This window comes from Mercenaria mercenaria, chromosome 11, assembly GCF_021730395.1.
Source record: "Mercenaria mercenaria strain notata chromosome 11, MADL_Memer_1, whole genome shotgun sequence".
NCBI classification, from domain to species: domain Eukaryota; kingdom Metazoa; phylum Mollusca; class Bivalvia; order Venerida; family Veneridae; genus Mercenaria; species Mercenaria mercenaria.
Window position 1 is genome coordinate 50,511,852 of NC_069371.1, and position 19,226 is coordinate 50,531,077.

The 19,226-nt window shown below is 36.2% G+C and overlaps 2 protein-coding genes across 6 annotated transcripts in view; one reads left to right on the forward strand and one right to left on the reverse strand.

The window, feature by feature from the left end:
• LOC123531416 (alpha-tocopherol transfer protein-like) overlaps nt 1-10,159 on the reverse strand; it is a 37,025-nt gene extending 26,866 nt beyond the window's left edge. The window contains exon 1 of one of the 5 annotated variants that reach the window (XM_045312354.2): nt 9,979-10,159. The gene's annotated coding sequence lies outside the window, so the exon portion shown is untranslated. Of the gene's footprint in view, nt 1-5,643; nt 5,738-9,691; nt 9,848-9,978 lie in introns of those variants that run through there. The other 4 variants (XM_045312350.2, XM_045312352.2, XM_045312351.2 and 1 more) reach the window with 4 other exon arrangements.
• A 155-nt stretch (nt 10,160-10,314) lies between these two features.
• Nucleotides 10,315-13,977, forward strand: LOC123531417 (protein UXT-like). Its single transcript, XM_045312355.2, has 2 exons — nt 10,315-11,039; nt 13,627-13,977. The coding sequence occupies exons 1-2, from the start codon at nt 10,588-10,590 to the stop codon at nt 13,631-13,633; spliced, it is 459 nt and encodes a 152-aa protein (XP_045168290.1). The 5' UTR covers nt 10,315-10,587; the 3' UTR covers nt 13,634-13,977.
• The last annotated feature ends 5,249 nt before the right edge of the window (nt 13,978-19,226 follow it).

Below are 19,226 nucleotides of genomic sequence, written 5' to 3' on the forward strand. Positions count from 1 at the left end.
ACTTGTTCAGACCGATCAAGGAGATGAAAAGCATCTTCCTCCATCCTTGGTCTCGTTTGTGCCTTGATGATGGTGACTTTCTCCTTGTAACTCACAGGTTCTGTTGGTTGTTCTGACTGAGCTCCTAGCTTAGCCAGTTTGTCTGCCTCTTCATTGCCTGCAAGTCCACAATGGGATGGAATCCACTGAAGTGCTACTTTGCAGGTTATACTCAGGCTCTGCATTCTCCTGGCTAGCTGCGGAGCTTTATTGTTGATCAGAGCTTCCATGACAGACAGTGCATCTGTGAGAAAGACGACTGAGGAGCTTTCTTCTGCCGAGTCTTCAACCATTGAGACGGCCTTCATGAGTGCTTCAGTCTCTGCCTTGTAATTGCTACAGTGTTTTCCTGCAGCTGCATGTAGTGTTTCTCTCTTGCCAGATGGGTATTGAATGAAAACTCCTGCTCCTCCATCTTTGACGGCGCATGTGGCTGATCCGTCTGTATAGACATTAGTCCATGATTCCGGAGGATAGTCTTCATTGATCATAGCAAGTGTGAGGCTCTTCCGAATGCCTTCATCCTCCCGCGGTCAAGACGAGGAACAGCAAGTCTCACAGTCACTGAGGACAGATCATTCGCTAGTGGGTTTATAATGTCTTCACTACCTAGGGGAGTCGTTGTTATGTTCAGCTCAGTTTTGAACTCTCGGTTGAGTTTCTTTGCCTCATGTACGAAGCCGCTACGTTTGAGCTGATTCTTTGTGTAGCCATCTAGCTTGGCTTTCATGGGATGGTCTTGAAAAGACCTGAACTTCTCTGCTTGAAGCAGAACCTTTGCATGTCTTCTGTCTTGTAACGGCTGTGTGCCTGTTAGCTTCTCCATGAAGGAGATTGGTGTAGACTTTGTAGCACCTGTCATGATCCACAATGCTTGGTTCTGAACCTTGTCTAAAGCCTGTTGGTTATTTTTGGCAGTAGTGGACCAGGCAGTTGAGCTATACTCTAAATGGGGTCTCACTGTTCCCTGATATATTGTCTTGAGTATTTGCTTCCCACGTTGTTCCAGCAAGTTTGCGCATCATGGCAAGCTTCCTACAGGCCTTCCCTTCTGCTTGACTGATGTGGGGCTTCCAGGTTAGTCGTTTGTCAAAGGTCACTCCGAGATATTTTGCCTCGTCTGCTTCAATCAGCAAAGTATTTCCCATCTTGATTTTTCCCGCCCTCTGCTTTGACGACAGGGAGAATAGTGTGGTGGACGATTTCTCTGTATTGATTGATACACACCAATCTTCAGGCCAAGCTGAAAGCTTGTTGTTGGCTTCTTGCATCCTGTATGTGGCTGTAGTGGCATGTTCTTCCTTACACCATAACACCAGATCATCAGCGTAGAGAGCAGCCTTAACTCCTGCATCTGCATCATTTTTGCCACCCTTTAAATTACCCTAATTGTTTTCAAAAGGCTGATGATTTACGTTTAAAAATACACTTTAGGATGCTTCAAACGATTGTTTTCATCGACCTTTGTTGACATGACAGACTACTTTTTAGTTGCTATAAATATGAAAATTGCACGGAGAAATCGTGTTCAATTCCTGCCGCACGTGACCCAGTTTCGAAAATGACCTAGATATCATCAAGGTGAACATTCAGATCAATTTTCATGAAGATCCATTGAAAAATATGGCCTCTAGAGAGGTCAAAAGATTTTAATTATTTTAGACCTACTGACCTAGTTTTTGACCGCAGTTGACCCAGTTTCAAACATGACCTAGATATCATCATGATGAACATTCAGACCAACTTTCATACAGATCCCATGAAAAGTATGGCCTCTAGAGAGGTCACAAGGTTTTTTTTATTATTTGACCTACTGACCTAGTTTTTTATGGCATGTGACCCAGTTTCAAACTTGACCTAGATTTCATCAAGGTGAACATTCTGACCAATTTTCATGAAGATCCATTCAAGGGTATGCCCTCTAGAGAGGTCACAAGGTTTTTCTATTTTAAGACCTACTGACCTAGTTTTTGATCGCAGTTGACCCAGTTTCAAACTTGACCTATATATCATCAAGAAAAACATTCAGACCAACTTTCATACAGATCCGAAGAAAAATATGGCCTCTAGAGAGGTCACAACGTTTTTTCATTATTTGACCTACTGACCTACTTTTTGTAGGCACGTGACCCACTTTCAAACTTGACCTAGATATCATCAAGATGAACATTCAGACCAACTTTCATACAGATCCCATGAAAAATATGGCCTCTAGAGAGGTCACAAGGTTTTTCTATTATTTGACCTACTGACCTAGTTTTTGATGGCATGTGACCCACTTTCGAACTTGACCTAGATATCATCAAGGTGAACATTCTGACCAATTTTCATGAAGATCTCATGAAATATATGGCCTCTAGAGAGGTCACAAGGTTTTTCTATTTTTAGACCTACTGACCTAGTTTTTGACCGCACGTGACCCAGTTTCGAACTTGACCTAGATATCATCAAGATGAACATTCAGACCAACTTTCATACAGATCCCATGAAAAATATGGCCTTTAAAGAGGTCACAAGGTTTTTCTATTATTTGACCTACTGACCTAGTTTTTGATGGCACGTGACCCACTTTCGAACTTGACCTAGATATCATCAGGGTGAACCTTCTGACCAACTTTCATGAAGATCTTATGAAATATATGGCCTCTAGAGAGGTCACAAGGTTTTTCTATTTTTAGACATACTGACCTAGTTTTTGATGGCACGTGACCCAGTTTCGAACTTGACCTAGATATCATCAAGGTGAACATTCCAACCAATTTTCATGAAGATCTTGTGAAATATTTGGCCTCTAGAGAGGTCACAAGGTTTTTCTATTTTTAGACCTACTGACCTAGTTTTTGACGGCACGTGACCCAGTTTCGAACCTGACCTAGATATCATCAAGATGAACATTCTGACCCACTTTCATAAAGATCCCATGAAAAATGTGACCTCTAGAGTGGTCACAAGCAAAAGTTTACGGACAGACGCACGCACGGACGACTGACGACGGACACCGCGCGATCACAAAAGCTCACCTTGTCACTTTGTGACAGGTGAGCTAAAAATATTCCAACAATAATTAACAGTTTCTTTTTTTTATTTTTGTCAAAATATTTGACAACCTCAAATGAAATCTAAATCATCATTCTGCTTCATTGAACTATCTTACTTTTTTCAAACGGTCTGTTTAATTTAATAAAAGCGTTATCGTTCCAAACTTTGTAACATTTCTTACTTTGAAGACCATTATGTTTTTTGAATAGTTCGACTACGCTTTTAGCAATGTATTTTTTTTATGTCACACACTGTAAATTGCATGCTAGCAAACTTTCATTGTCCTTGAACAACAAGGCTAATTTTAACATCAATAAAATATTTTACTTTGTAGTTATCATTATCAAATGTACTTTTATTTTTTTTCAATCACTGGACATCAAACAAAGGGATTAAAATATTTTTTTTAGTTTTGTAACTATTATTAATCATCAAAGTCACATTTTCAATCATTGAACAAACAAATGGATTAACACATAACCTTGTGAATAACTTACGTTTAAAGTTTATGGTCATCTCTACTAACAAACATCATAAAATATTTCTTTAATGTATTAACCTAATTATAATACATGTATATGAAATCATTCATAACTATTCAACCCCCTTTCCCCCCCCCCCCACACACAAAATAACCAACATTATAATCATATTTAATAATAAAAACAAATAGGGGGTGAAAAGTCTTCATATGCTATAAAACACCAGACTTTTCACCACCGAATTGGGGGTGAAAAGTCTTGGGAGGAAAAGTCTTGGGAGGAACAGTCTTGGGGGTGAAACGTCTGACATCCGTTAGGATACTCAGGCCTCGACCTTAGCGGTGGACCGTTGGACCGACGCAACCAAAATATCGGCAGGCCCACTAACTATCAAAAGTTGGGTAGACCGACGGTCAACCAATTTTCAGTCACGGTCTGCAAATAAAATAAAACCCTTAAAAGTGAAAAATAGGGGGGGAAAATCGTACCCATATCGGCGAATTCACAAAACGAAAGTTGATTTTGCCTTAAGTACGGCATTCTACGGTTATAAGCATTGGCGAGTTAAAGTCAGGATAGCACGAATGGACTACTCCACCGATCGGGTGAGTGGTTTTTACGTGGTAACTTTACCAAATTGAGAAATTACATCAGGCAAAATTTCCTGCATTGACTGGAATTTACCCGCAAATCGTAAAAATATCAAAACGTCATGCTGGTAATTTTCCATTCCACAAGCATGTGTGCCCTATCGTAACATCTAATTTACATCGTGGTTACTTTTGACACAAAAAACGCGCGTAGTGCATTCATTTTGTAATATAATCGCTTCAAATTTTCAACATTGCTTGAGAACTAATGCAGTTTGAAATCTGTAACAATTTTAATAAGATATCAACAGGAATGTAGGCAAAATTCTTTAAAAACGATCAAATTTTCATATAATGTTTTGTAAAATTTCAAACAGCGCGATCTTGATTATTTATTTCTTTCTTAAAGTAAATAAACGGTACATACTATGATAATAAAATTCAGACTTTTGACCAGAAAGTACAAAAGACACACAATTAAAAAATCTTAAATAATGAAAAAGCGGCAGCAATTTAAATACATGGAGTAAAACGATTTTTGGCAGACAGATTTCTGTTAGCGCGGCAGGATAGGTTACGTGACCTCATGAACGTAAACAGAAATGTGGTTTTAAAATAAAGCAGTATGATGTCGTTGCGGGTTTTAATAAGTTTTAAATGATTCTTTGTACATGTATTTTTTGACACAACACTTTGTTAGATATTCTTCTCAAAGAATAATGTAAATTTCTTGAGGGCAAATAGGTCACAGAGGTAGGACGTCCACTATCATCGTTCATGGTTTGACACATTTACATGTCAGTTTATTCGGGATATTGCACATTCGCTTTTCAAAAATTAAAGAAAAACTTTATTACTGATTTCTTCTCAACAATTAAAGGAATCAAGAAAGTACGATCAGACAGTGATGTGTCACATGGCGCGAAAACATGACGTAATGCCATGACAATCTCGGGGAAACTATACCGCTTTGATCTCCACTTCAGTTGCCACAATAACCGACACACTTCTTCTAGCTCTTTGAGGGGGTGTTAATTGATGATGAAAACAAGGCCAATTACTTAGTTTATCATCAGAATGATTACCGATAATTGTTGATGTTTTTTTTTCACTTTCAACACGGGTCGGGAGGATGATGATTATTGTGTCCATATTTTGGGACACTTTTCAAAATAATTATTTTTCGGGATAACAGATTGCTACAGTCTTCCATTTTTATTTATTTTAGAAATAAGTCCTGTTTCTTTGAGTCATACGAAGTTATGACGTCTACAACATCACAATTTATGTGATAGAATTGGAGGTCCACTAAAGTCTGGGCAGGTCTACTAGATTTTAACAGTTGGTGGACCTGCTGGCAACTGCTGAAAAAAGTTAAGGTCGGGGCCTGATACTGAAATTCTGAATGTTGAATGAAAATTACTAGTTTTTCACGACTAAATGGTAAACATGTTGATCTATTATTGTTTCTAAAATGGCACACAGACATTTACCTGTTCACCATGTTCACTGGACTCACCTTATCAATGTCAACGTTTAACTGGAAAATGGCGTTTCCTTATAAAAGGGAGCGTACTCGTAAATAAGCATTGCACGGTATCACAATCCTAGCTGGTTACAGAACACCAATTATTTTCCCATACACTTCCAAGTTTCAAGTTCAAGTTTTTTTTCCACATCAGAGCATATAATATGCATGTGATGGTAACTTACATGGCTGACCAATCAGAATTGACAAATATTATATACCTTATTCCTAGGTACTGTATACATCTGACCAGCTAAGATGTAGCTTTCTTCTGTATTATTCTGGTTTAGGTCCACTTTAATCATACAACTACGTGCCCTATGCAAACTCTTGGTTCTATATATAATCATAAACCTAAATATGCCTGTATAGAGATCACTACATATTGATCAGGCTTTATTAGATATATCTAGACAAACATATAGTACGACTGTGTCTAGTTTCTGTGCTCAGTATCCAAATATTTTGATTTGTATAACCCCACAGAACTACCAAATTCACGTGAATTATTTCTGTTGATGAAATATCATATCAGCAAGATATTAAAACAAAAATGTCGGATTTTTTTACCATAACGTAGGTCCACAGTGTACATTTCTGTATTAAACTTGATTGTGGTGAAATTGTTCATACAGTCAAATTTATGTTATAAAGACCATCTCCGAATAAGTACTACTAATATAAAACCTTCTTATTAAGGTACCTTTTTCTCTCCCCCTTTACTATAAACAGTGTAAATTTACCTGAAATGAGAGACCATCTGTCAACTATTTAATAAAAAAAATAATTTCAAAAGGTGATTTTTAAAATCATGTTTGACTGGTTTGTCCTGAATTGTCTGGCATGTAATGAGATTAAGTGATACTGCCTGTGTAAATCGTGCGTAGTGTCAGCACGTTATTGAACAAAGTTAGGGGTTTACAGTGGTGCGACGTCTTGGGCGAAGTAGACGTCAACCACCGTCCTAATATTTCGACAAGCAACAACGAAGCTTGATCATAAAAATGAAATTATTACTAATTCGATCCCAAGTCGAAAATCTGGATGCAAATTGTAGAGGCAAAAGTGACAATTAAGAAGGCGACGGTGACACCATCGATTAATTCGAATCGATTTTAAAGGTCCATAATGCTTAAGAACTTTATCTTAAAAACAAATAAAACAGCTTTCCAAATAGATATTATGCATATGTACATGGTCAGAAAAGCACTACTTTTAATATTGAGCATTAACTGCCATAAAGGGAGGTAATAAAAAGTAATATTTAATAAAAGATTCATCAGTAAAGACAAATGTAAAGGAAGTAATTATCAGAAATAGGATTTATCAAGATATTAATATGTTTTATGGTCATAACTGACAATGTGACAGCCACAGCCACATTTTAAACAAATACAATGATATCAAAATAAAAAGAAGAGTTTTTGTATATATTTCTGGTTAGGTTTAACATCACACTGACAAAAGTATATGTTATATGGCGACGTTGTAATTTTTGAAGGCGGAGGAAGGCCTCGGATGCCTTTCCGAGCATTATTTTACCACGTGTTGACACCTGGGTAGAACCACAGACCTTCCGTAAGTCTGCTGGATAGCTTAACTTTTGGCCACGGTGGTCCCTCCGTCGTTGTGTAAACTTGAGAGCTATTCACTACATATACATCGCAGCAGATGAATCAAATGAAATATTTTACAACAACAACAACTACATATTCTGTCGGCATTAGGTGGATAATTCGGTGGTATCCGTTATTCTTAAAATTTAAGATAATAACTACCCAGCATAAAATGATAACATTTCCATTAATGCGATTCCAACTGTTTGTTTCAGAGCAGCGAAAAAACTTGATAACGATTTCTTTTAAGGAGCAATATAAATTCGGGGTGCAGAAATATATAACACAGTTATATAATTTTCATTTCAATTACAAAATAAAACATTTAGAATTATCATTTCTTTGCACTCCAAGGGTTTGTTTTTCGCATTCCATAGACCAAGAGCATGCACGTAACGTAAACGGGAACTTTTGCGTAAATTGGGTTTGGCTTGCGGGAACGTAGACAACTGAGGCGTCAACCACTAATGTGTTGTGTTTAAAGAGAATATCGATATATATGATATGTACATAGATATAGTAAAAAATGTCTAGCAACTTGTTTAAGTTGAGTGGTTGTCAATATTGAAATGGAACGGACTATCAAATTGGAGGCTTTTCCGGTGGAAAACTGTCTTTCGAAAACTTCACAGAACCTTATTAACCCCTACTTTTTTAAATGTTGTATTTTTGAGGATAAAGATATTAGCTTAGTGTATAAATTGAACATACGACTCCTGCATGTATGTTAGGACTGGTGTTCTACCAACTTAGCTAAACAGACATTACTCAGAAGCCTAGAGTCACTGCATAATTATGATCTTCATGATTTTATTTAAAAGTATCCATGCGACAAAATGTTGGGACAAACAAAGAAATTTTATTTGCTTACCACTCTCGGCAGTTTTTGTCCACCATTGCAGTTGGCGTGCCTTCACTTTCAAATTTATAAACAAACCAGATCGGCATTTACAATTTGTAAAGACCTCAACCACAGTGAGTCCAGTCGCGGGAGGAGCAAAGTTGGCATTTAAAGATAGGTTATTACTTAATACAGGTTAACCTGTTCTAAAAGTACAGAAATCAGTAATAGAAAAATGTGGTTGCTTAAGACAAGTGGCTGCCTAATAGAGGTGACCGCTTACAGTTTCGACTGTACTTCAGTCGGTAATTTGAAGGTATTGTATGGTAACTGATGAGGGTTAATCTCCTTAATTTCATTTTTTTTGGCAAACGATGCAGTTATGACAGTCATAAAATAATGCTGGGAATTCATCTTGAATGTTAGGCTTTATAATTAACTATAAAAATTTTCAGGCATCATCCCACGACCATAACATTTCATTTTTATATATAATCTAATCGTATGATGTAACGTAGGTTATTTACAGAATTAGTGTCATGTGCGTTTTATTTATTTACTCGAAATTTCGGGGTACAAACTCGAAATTTCGAGATATTTAACATGAAATGTCGACTTTGTATCTTGGCCTTTTTTATCCGCAAAATTTGAACGTATGTCCGTTTGTCAAAGGCCAAAATGTAATGAATGACTTTTGACTCTTCGAAGTGGAATCATCTATCTATATATGATCCATATCAATATATTATCCATATATTGTACCCAACATGTAGCGACTTGAACATATACTACCATACATCATTGTATGACTTACCCCATAGCCTCTAGAGCTACTCCGGTTTTCAAACTGTATCCAGGATATTATACCTTCATTTACATGTATAGTATGTTCGGGTGGTAGGGGCTCAAACTAGGTCGAAAACCTTCCAGATATGGTCAAAATAGTGAAATATTCTAAGTTTGAATACTTCCCGTCATCTTCTATGACCTCTCCTCAAAATCTAGATTGATCCAGATACCCAATCTTGGTCAGACTCATTACTACAAGTTCATGTAGGGTTTGTCTATACTTCCATATGGGCTCGAACTAGCTTGAAAACCCTCCAGACTTAAACATGTTCAAATAGTGATATTTTTATGAGCAAACGCTGCCCGGTCATCTTAATCATACGACGCTGCGGAGCTACCCGGTGGATACACCAGGTACCTATAATCTTGGCCAGGACCTATATATCTTGTACCTTGAAATTTCGAGTTAATAAGTCGAAATTTCAAGTTACTAAGTCGTAATTTCGAGATACACAACTCGAAATTTCGACTTGGTAACTCGAAATTTCGAGATACGTAACTCAAAATTTCGAGATATTAACTCGAAATTTCGTATTAGTAACTCGAAATTTCGTGTTAATAGATAACATACACCTGGCACTAATGCTCTTTCGCAGATGATTGACGTAATAGTAAAATGTCGATTGCATGCATGTAATTATTAGTACATATAGTATAAATGCAAATTAAGATTTTTCTGTAAAGGTAAAAAAAATCAAGCACTTTACCTTACCTTTTTATTCGCGTAATGTGTTTGCTGTCATGTTGGGAAGTTTTGTAACAGTTTTTTGCTAAGAAAATTCAAACATGCAATATAATATCTTTGAATATCGTAAAATCTAATCCAAACATACACAACAACTATCATGAATTATCATCGAAGTACTTTGTATCCCCAATAGCAAACATTTGAAAGATAACAACTTTGAAGCATTTTATAACATGTTTCCACTTATACTTCGACAAATTTTTTTTGCACCTATCTGAGATATGTGTACGTTTTGTCACAACTCACTGTTTTGATGAATTGTGTGGTCTCCGTGGCTGAGCGGTCAAGGTCGCTGATTTTGAATCACTTGAGCCTCGATCAACGCTGTTGGTTCAAAACCTCACATAGAATACAGAATACTTTCATGTGAGGAAGCCGCTCATCTGGTTTATGATGGCAAACCGGTGACTCTACCCTGGTTCCAGCCCTAGTTAATCCAAATAATTTGACGTCCGAACTGATTCTGAGACATTATAATAAATATTTTGGTAACCGCGCTATATCATAGTATATGTATGCGCGGTAGGTTGAATCGCGCTAACCACGTGAAACGTCATGATTACCTCCTTTATTTCATTAGCGCCATTTGCACCCCGGAAAATGAAAAGAAGTCAAGGTCAATATTTTCGTTTACAGCGGCATTTGAATTAACTCGAGTTGAAATAACGCAAAGTATTTCAATATTCATTCAGGAAAAAATAAAAGATAACGTTTTTACTCGGGAAATACTGTGGAATCGGGAGTCAATTAAGTGAATAGATATTCGGATAACTCGCTGAGATACCGAGTTGGAAATAGATCTGTTAACTGAAGAACGCATTTTTGTAATCTTTAATTAAATACAAAAAGTACTGAATGGCTGAATTCTCTAGCAAAGTTTTGGAGTATGAAAGATTTGTAAATGAAAAGTTAAAAGAAGATCTGAGATTAATTCTGGAACAAAGGGATAAATCTTACGGACAAATTGCAGAATATTTGCAGCTTAAAACAACCATTGAAAAAATAAAAGAAAGCAAGCAAACTGAAGGTTTAAAGACAAAAGTTGATATTGGATGCAATTTTTATGTTCAAGCGAACATTCCAGATTCTTCAAGAATCTATGTTTTCATAGGATTTGGGTTCTTTTTAGAAATGACACTTGATGAAGCACTAAAGTTTATAGGGAAAAGGACCAAATTACTGAATGAGCACACTGATAGACTAACAGATGATGCCGCTAAAGTGAAGGCAAATATACGGCTAGTCCTTGAAGGTTTAAGGGAATTACAACAAATAAATAATGAACCCGAGACACAAAGAAGAGAGATGTAAGTATTAGTAATAATTTATAGTATTTTCCTTAACCATTCAATCAGTGTTCCACATAATTTTCATTGGGGTAATTTCCCCCAGTCTTGAAAACATTGGGGTAAATTGGAAAATACATATGTATGAAAAGGTCACCGTTGGTGGTAATTGAGATGTTTAAACTATATGCCAGACAGAGACAGTGTTTTGAATATAATATCCATATAATAAATGTCACCTTTGTTGTCCCATATATTTTCAACATTGTTTGCTTTGCAAATAGTACCGTTAATTGCTACTGACATTAAGAACTTTAAGCCATGGAAACAAAGTATCCGTCTTTCATTTGTTGTTTTTTTGCACCAAACAAGTTTTTTTAAGCAACTACAAACAATGACAAAAGGTTCTGGATGTGAAATTCAGCTGTTCAAAAATTGAAAGCATGCTCGCATTTTTTATATGTATTGAAAAAAAAAACGGACATATTTTGTGATGGTGCGTGTGTCCATACATCCGTCTGTCTGTCTGTCATATTTGATGTTTAGACCGTAACTTAACAACCATTCAAGGTAATGACTTAAAACTTTGAAGACGGCGGTGAGATGATATAAAGAGCACTTGAACCAGGTCGGTAGGTCAAAGATCTTGAGGTCACAAATGGAGCTCAAATGTCAAGTTTGACCCTCTGACATTTCGTGTCTGGAGCGTATCTTAATAAATATTCAAGTTATTCACTTTAAACTTGGTATACAGGTAGCTGGTGATGAAACAACATGTAGAACACAGGAACTAGGTTGCTAGGTCAAAGATCAAGGTCACAAATGGAGCTGAGAGGTCAAATTTGTCCTTCATTTTTCATGTCCGGAGCATTTATTACTTAATAACCTTTCAAGGTATTGACTTCAATCTTGGCATTTAGGTAGCAGGTAATGAGACAATCACAATGTGCAGAGTGCATGAACCAGGCCTGAAGATCAAAGGTCAAGGTCACAGCAAGGTCAAACAGAGCTCCAGATAAGCTGCGTATTTATGCAGTTAAAGTTGCAGAAAACCCTATTGGATTCATACAGTGTGTGTACTGAAACGTAATTAGAATTCCTAATACCCAATTTATTAAAAATCACTTGTGTATCTCATTTTCCATATTATAAAAACGGGTACGAGACTTTAAGGCTAGACAACAGACTGGTTGTACATTATGGCAAAACGGTATACCTGTATATCAGTAAAAGCACAGGACCATTCAGTATGATCAGTGTTATTTGGACGCTTTGAAAACAAAAAAATTATGCTGATAAACTGACACTTCGCAGAAAATCATTGTTGCAGCACAAACAAACAGAAGGACATTTTGTTGTTCAGCAAAAACAGTTTTGTTTGTGATAAATAGTGCTACAAATACTGGCCAACACCTTACGGAAGAGCACATATTGCGGTGAATACATTGTTTAGATCTCTGACTGCATTTAAAGTGCCAAAAATATGATGATACGAAAGTTTCCCAGAAAACATTAAACGATCACGACGATTGGAGAAAAAAATATCATTGGTTAAAATAACACATAATTAGAACTATAAATTAAAATACACATGTTTACCTACCTGATGGGCATGTACAAAAATAGTCAAACCTGGTAATGATAAATGAATGTTTCATCCAGTACAATTTAGCCACAAAAAAAAACAACAACTAAATTGTTCGTACGAGATTGGTGAAATACCAAATTGGTTTTAGCAAATACCCAAATACTTTTGAAAAGCTTTGGTAATAATATCATTTTTACCCAATTCAGATTTTCAGTACCCATTTCAGACAAAAAGTGATGGGTAAATACCCAATTCCACCGAAAGCTTATCTGAAACTCTTGTCAAATCTGTCTTTCATATAATTATTTTGTGCCTAGAGCATGGCTTAATAACCAGACTTGGTGATTACTCTGTTTTATAGTTAAAGAGAAATTAATAAAACATTCAAAGTGTTACTTGGTTTCCCAAGGTTCATAATATTTTATGAGTAAATAGTAAATAGCATCATTGCTTCTATTTTTCTTGAGGAAATCATTGAATATATATAGAAGTAGATGACCCCCTATTGTTTTTTGGGTCGGTAAGTCAAAGGTCAAGGTCACAAGGATCAGAACATTGAAACCTATTTCTGTATGGTAGCTTGAGTTCCATTCAACACTGAGACTTCCAACTTGAGGGCATGACTGGGCTTACAAAGCAGATGACTGGTATGATTTTTGGGGTTAGTAAGTCAAAGGTCAAGGTCACTGGGGCATGAACCTTGAAAACAGTTTCTGCTTAATATCTTGAGAACCACTTGACCTTGAAACTTGAAACACGACAGCATGATATGGATAATGAAGTAGATTACCCTCCCGCCCAAAACCCACCCCCTTCCATTGTTTTTGGTGTCAGTTGGACAAAGGTCAATGCCACAGGGACTGAACATTGAAAACTATTTCTGCACAGTAACTTTTAAAATTTAGAACCACTTGACCCAGAACCTTCCAAACAGCTCTCTGTTAAAATTTATATAGATCTATATTTATATTTTTGTTCACTAAATAATGAAGAGTAATGGCTTTCTTGGTTTATTTTCAGATTTTAATTCAGTCCACAGTGGAATTTCATGGCAAAAGACATCATGATGGAATACCATTGCAAAACGTGGTTAAGTACGAAAACCTTGACCAAAAACTGTTCATCAGGGAATACTGTGGCATAACAGCTGTTCACAATGGAAGACCATGGCAAAATATCATAAACAGTGGACCAACATGGCAAAAGACAGTTCAAAATGGAAGAAAGACAGTTCACAGTAGAATACAACATTTGGCAAAAAAAAAAAATCCAAAAACAGTTGACTTAGACTAAGACGAGGATGTCCATAGACAGTCCATTGCTATAATTTTATGACTTAAATTGAAGAGTAAATATTGCTGTTTGAAGACATTATACAATCAGTTTTAAATTTCCCTTGTCTTGCAGTTTGCCGCTGAAAGATATCATGATCTGATTTAATGATTTTCAGGGTAGTCATGACCCTTGGTTTGTCAAATTCTTTGATATCTTTGTTGCTTCTCCTATACCACGGTTTGAAATTCCGCTAAATTTCACAGGATTTGCCACTGCCAAGCCTGGTTGTGTATTTCATTGGGATGTTATGGTTCAGTGATTTTCCCTGGAGTTATGGCCCTTAATCTGTGGCATTTTACAATTTGTACCTATTAAGTGGTCTGAAAGACAGTCTGTAGTTTTAAGTCTAATACCCTGCAAAATTAACAAAAAAAAAACACAAATTCAGAACATAAAATATTGCATTTCCTTTGCATCTAGATGGATCCAGTGTTGTAGAGGCTTATTTAAATGCTATATATTTTGATGTGCAGTGCAAAATTAGAGGGTTTAAATCTTAATAGAATTTGTATGAATGTTTGTCTCTGTAATGCCTCAAACTCTTCTACATGAATTCAGCCGGCCTGCTCAGCTCAATAGGGAAAGCGCAGATCTGTTGATCATGTGGTCGTGAGTTCGATCCCCTGGTGAGGCGCATGTTCTCCATTGAGGTGCATGTTTTCCATGACGATTTGATAAAAGACAATGTGTTTTAAATCATTTGTCATGGCGTTAAACCCAAAACAAACAAATCTACATGAATTCTGGTCAGAATGTTTATCTTTATATGATCTAGGCATGGACTTCATTGGTGAGCAGTTAATGTCTTTGACTGTGAATTAAATGCCCCTCTGCAATGTGAGTTTTAAACTATATTCAGGTGTAGAATTCTTTATGTGAGGAAGTCATGAAATCAATCTTGCATTTGAAAATATGCCATTTAAGGACAGAAGATAGGTCACTGCCAGATTTTAGAGAAACCTTGTTAAAAATCTAAAGGTCACACTTGCTACCAGATCTGCACTAAATCTTATCAGAATGTTAATCTTTATTATGCTCCCCCAAGGAGGGAGAGCATATTGTCACCACCTTGTCTGTCCGTCCGTACGTTCGTCTATCTGTCACACTTCTTGTCTGGAGCATGACTCAGAAAGTATTGAAGATACTAAGGTGTAACTTAACACATTGGTAGAGTTCAGTGATAAGGAACCATAACTAGGTGTTCCCATTTTTGAATTATCTCCCTATTTGTCAAAAGCTTGTCCAGAGCCCAAGTCTAAAACTATGAAAGGGATTGACTTGATACTTTATATATTGATAGAGGTCAATGAGAGGAAGTGCAATGTCAAAGAACCATAACTAGCTGACCCCATTTTTGAATTATCTCCCTTATGTGACAAGTTTGTCCAAAACGTATTTTGAAAATTAAAAGAAGGAATGACTTGATACTTCAAACAAATATAGAGGTCATTGAAAGGAAGTGCAGTAACCAGGACCTGTAACACTAGCTGACCCCATATTTGAATTATCTCCCTTTATGTAAAAAGCTTGTCTGGAGCCTAAGTCCAGAACTATGAAAGGGATTGACTTGATATTTAACTTATAGATAGAGGTCAGTTAAAGGATGTGCTTTGTCAAAGAACCATAACTCAAGCTGACCAAATTTTTTAATTATCTACCCTTATGTGAAAAATGCTTGTCCAGAGCATAACTTGAAAATTATATGAGGGATTAACTTAATACTTTACATATTGATAGAAATCAGTGAGTGGGAGTGCATTGTTAAAGAACAATAACTTACCCTGTTTTGAATTATTTCCCTTTATGTATGAAAACTTTTCTGGTGTATTACTTGAAAGTATTTTGATTCCACACCTCATGTTTTTATCTCGATGTAAATGAGATGTGGAACCAAAATATGTAGTTCTGTTTGGCGCCATATAGCCTATACTGTGTTGGTGCGCCGTAAAACCCAAATAAATAAATAAATGATTGACTAAATACTTGACACATTTATAGAGGTGGGTGACAAGAAGTGCAGCAACTAAGAACCATAACTGTAGCTGGCCTCATACTTTAGTTACCTCCCTTTGTGTAAGAAACTTCGTCTAGAGCACTTTCTTCTAACTTTAAATTCATATAGAGCACATTGCGTGGGTGTACAGTACATATGAACAATAACTAGATTACCCTGTTTTTATTATCTCCATTATCATTATACGTATTAAAGATTGTCCAGTGAATAACTTGAAAACTATACAAAGGATTGCTTTTATACTTAAATTCTTTGAGAGGAAGTGCAGACCCTGTTTTTGAATTGCCCCCATTTTTAAGCTCACCGGGTGAGCTTTTGTGATCACCCGTCATCCGTCCGTCCATCCACAATGTCTTGTGAACACGATAGAGACCACATTTTGCAATTGATTTTAATCAAACTTGCACACAACTTGTATTGGCATAATATCTCGGTTCCTTCTGAAAACTTTCCAGAGAACTGGCCAGATCCCATCATGTGTAATAGAGTTCCTTAAAGAGCCAGATTTTGCTATTTTGGCATTTGCAACCATTAGAGACTTCATTTATGGTTTGATTTGATACAAACTTGCAAAATATCTTCAACAACAATAGATCTTGGATTCCGTGATGAATCCGTCAGATGCAATCATAGGTTCCGGAGTTACGGCCCCTTATTGACTCCTGAAAGAGGGAAAAGCTTGTTAACACTCTTGAGGCCCCATTCATGACCCTAGCTTCATGAAACTTAGTCAGAATGTTTATCTTGATGATTCCTAGGCCTAATTTGTAACTGGGTCATGTGGGGTCAAAATTAGGTCACCTGCTTAAATCAAAGGAAAAGCTTAACACTCTAGAGGTCATATTTAAGACTATCTTCATGAAACTTGGTAAGAATGTTTATCTCGATGATTCCTAGGCCAAGTTCGAAAGTGGGTCATGTGGGGTCAAAAACTAGGTCACCAGTCAAATCAAAGGAAAAGCTTGAATGTTTATCTTGATGATTCCAAGTTTAACAGGTGAGCGATATTGGGTCGTCATGACCCTCTTGTTGGATATTTGCTTCATGTAGCACTGATTGCCTTGTTTAATCTCGGTCAAGTTTTCAAAGTAGATAATCTGGAGTCTAAAACCATGGGCAAATCATAGAAATGGTTTGTAGAAATTCCAGAGGTCACATTTTGTATCTGATTAATACCGGCAAGTTACATACTTGTTACATAAAATTTAGGTTTTATGAGAGCGAAACTATGAAAAAACTAGGTCACTATGCAATTGCATTGATTTTTCAACATTACAGACCATATTTTCTAACTGATGCACAAGAAACCTTGTCTTAATACCTGTCGTTATGAAGTCTAGGCCAAGTTCGAAACTTGGCCATCTCTGGTAAAAAAATTACAGTCAGTATAAACCACATTTAAAGGATTCAGTGCAGAATCAATTCACAATTTGTAAATTTCTAAAACGAGCTACATTCGTCTAATCTCTTTAATAAGCACCACCAAAGGAGTATCCATTGGTTCCTCGATTTTATATTAAAAATACCCAAAAAAGGTCTAGCGGTTTTGCCCATTGCAGATTTTAGATTTACGTTATTCAAAATTGGATATTACAAGTAGAATTTTAAAAGGGACATTTTTGTGAAAGGTTTTGTTATTATACACATTTTATCGTTAAATAAATTATTTAAATAGAATTAATTGTTTTGTTAGTCTAACCTAAATCAGAGGTGTTCAAGTGCCTTAAATCTGTCCTATTTTGCTTATTGTTGGGGGTTAAATTACCTAATTATTCGCAGAGAACCCACCTTTAACTACATGTACTTCTAAAATACTTGGTGTTTGTTTGCATTCTATACTTGACCACTTTTTGGGGATGCTTGAGCTAAAAATAGAAGGAACATGTTTAAAAAACTTCTTATGACCCAGTGAATGGAAGTTCACCAAACTCTGTCAGAAGTATCCTTTGCATTTGCTGGTATGAATTTGGTTGAAATGGTCAGCTTGACTGCATTTAGGGGAAAATATTGAAGTAAAATTATCAATCTGTATTTTTGGCTAGTTTATGATTCACCATAATGCAGAGAGCTCGTGAATACGGAAACAAACCACTAGGCTGATTATAAAGAATATGTCTAAAGTTTACAGATGTTAAGTTCGTATGATCACAAGATGTTCATAATGAGCTCCTGGGATCGTTGGATATATGTCGCCCATACGTTAGATCTTAGTATACAATTTCTTTTAATTGGATTTCTGTGAAACTTCATATACATGATCAACATCGAGTATACATTGAAGTCCATCTTTGAAATTGGAAAATTTCTTCCAAGAAGATTTTTATAACACATATATTCATGAAATATGCCTACTGAATACGGATATTAAGGTCGTAATGTTTATGTATTTATCGCTCATGAAACTCGTATTCAGATAAGTTTTATTTGGATATGCAGCGATTCCGTTGTGTCGTCGGAATAGAATATCAAATACCCGTTAAAGTAGTTACGCCATAAAAAGACAAATAACAGTTGACAAGATGTTCCAATGATAGAAGGTTAAAGATACTTTTGCGTTGCAAAATATAGGTGACGTTGAAATATTTTTCTTTTGAAGCAGATAGAACCAAAGCGTATCAGTCTCTTTATGAGAGATAATGAAAAATACAACCCCTCTTACTCCCCCAATGGATCTGAAAGGAATCCATGATTTCCAACAACCAGAAACATGATATATAATAATGAGTTCAAAAATGAGGCGACCTATATAGAAAATCTGACAGCTATCTATTATTGGCTTGAGGAATATTCTTCGGTATGTTTTAAGGCCCCACACGGTATGCTGTTTTGAAGATAAAGCAAATTTATAATTATATAGATCCTGAAAAAACGAGACACTTCAACGCTTGATTATTCACTCGGAAAATGGCCAACTGTAAATAGATAGTCACTTTAATGGAATACTTACATGAGACAATTTTCAGCTTATTTTGGTCGATTAACGATTCACTTCAGATGATGTTTAAACGTGTAATGATTTGATAAAGGGAATACCGTAATTCTTTATTGGATTAATTGATCAAGATTTTTTTTTAAATCATCTGCCCATCACCCTTTGCTTTTGAAACCCTTTTAGAATACATCTTGCCTGCAGAAGTTCTTTGGTTCAACCCACTCGGGCAGGTGCTCATTTTTGTCCTGAATAATGTCAGGATTAAGAGCATGAGAACTTCCTCAATTGCTAATTGGCTTTGTGAATGTACGATATGATCTTCGTCTCTTTTTGCTAAGT

Coding starts and splice junctions, on each gene's coding strand:
- LOC123531417 (XM_045312355.2), top strand. CDS start 10,588: ATGGCTGAATTCTCTAGCAAAGTTTTGGAGTATGAAAGATTTGTAAAT.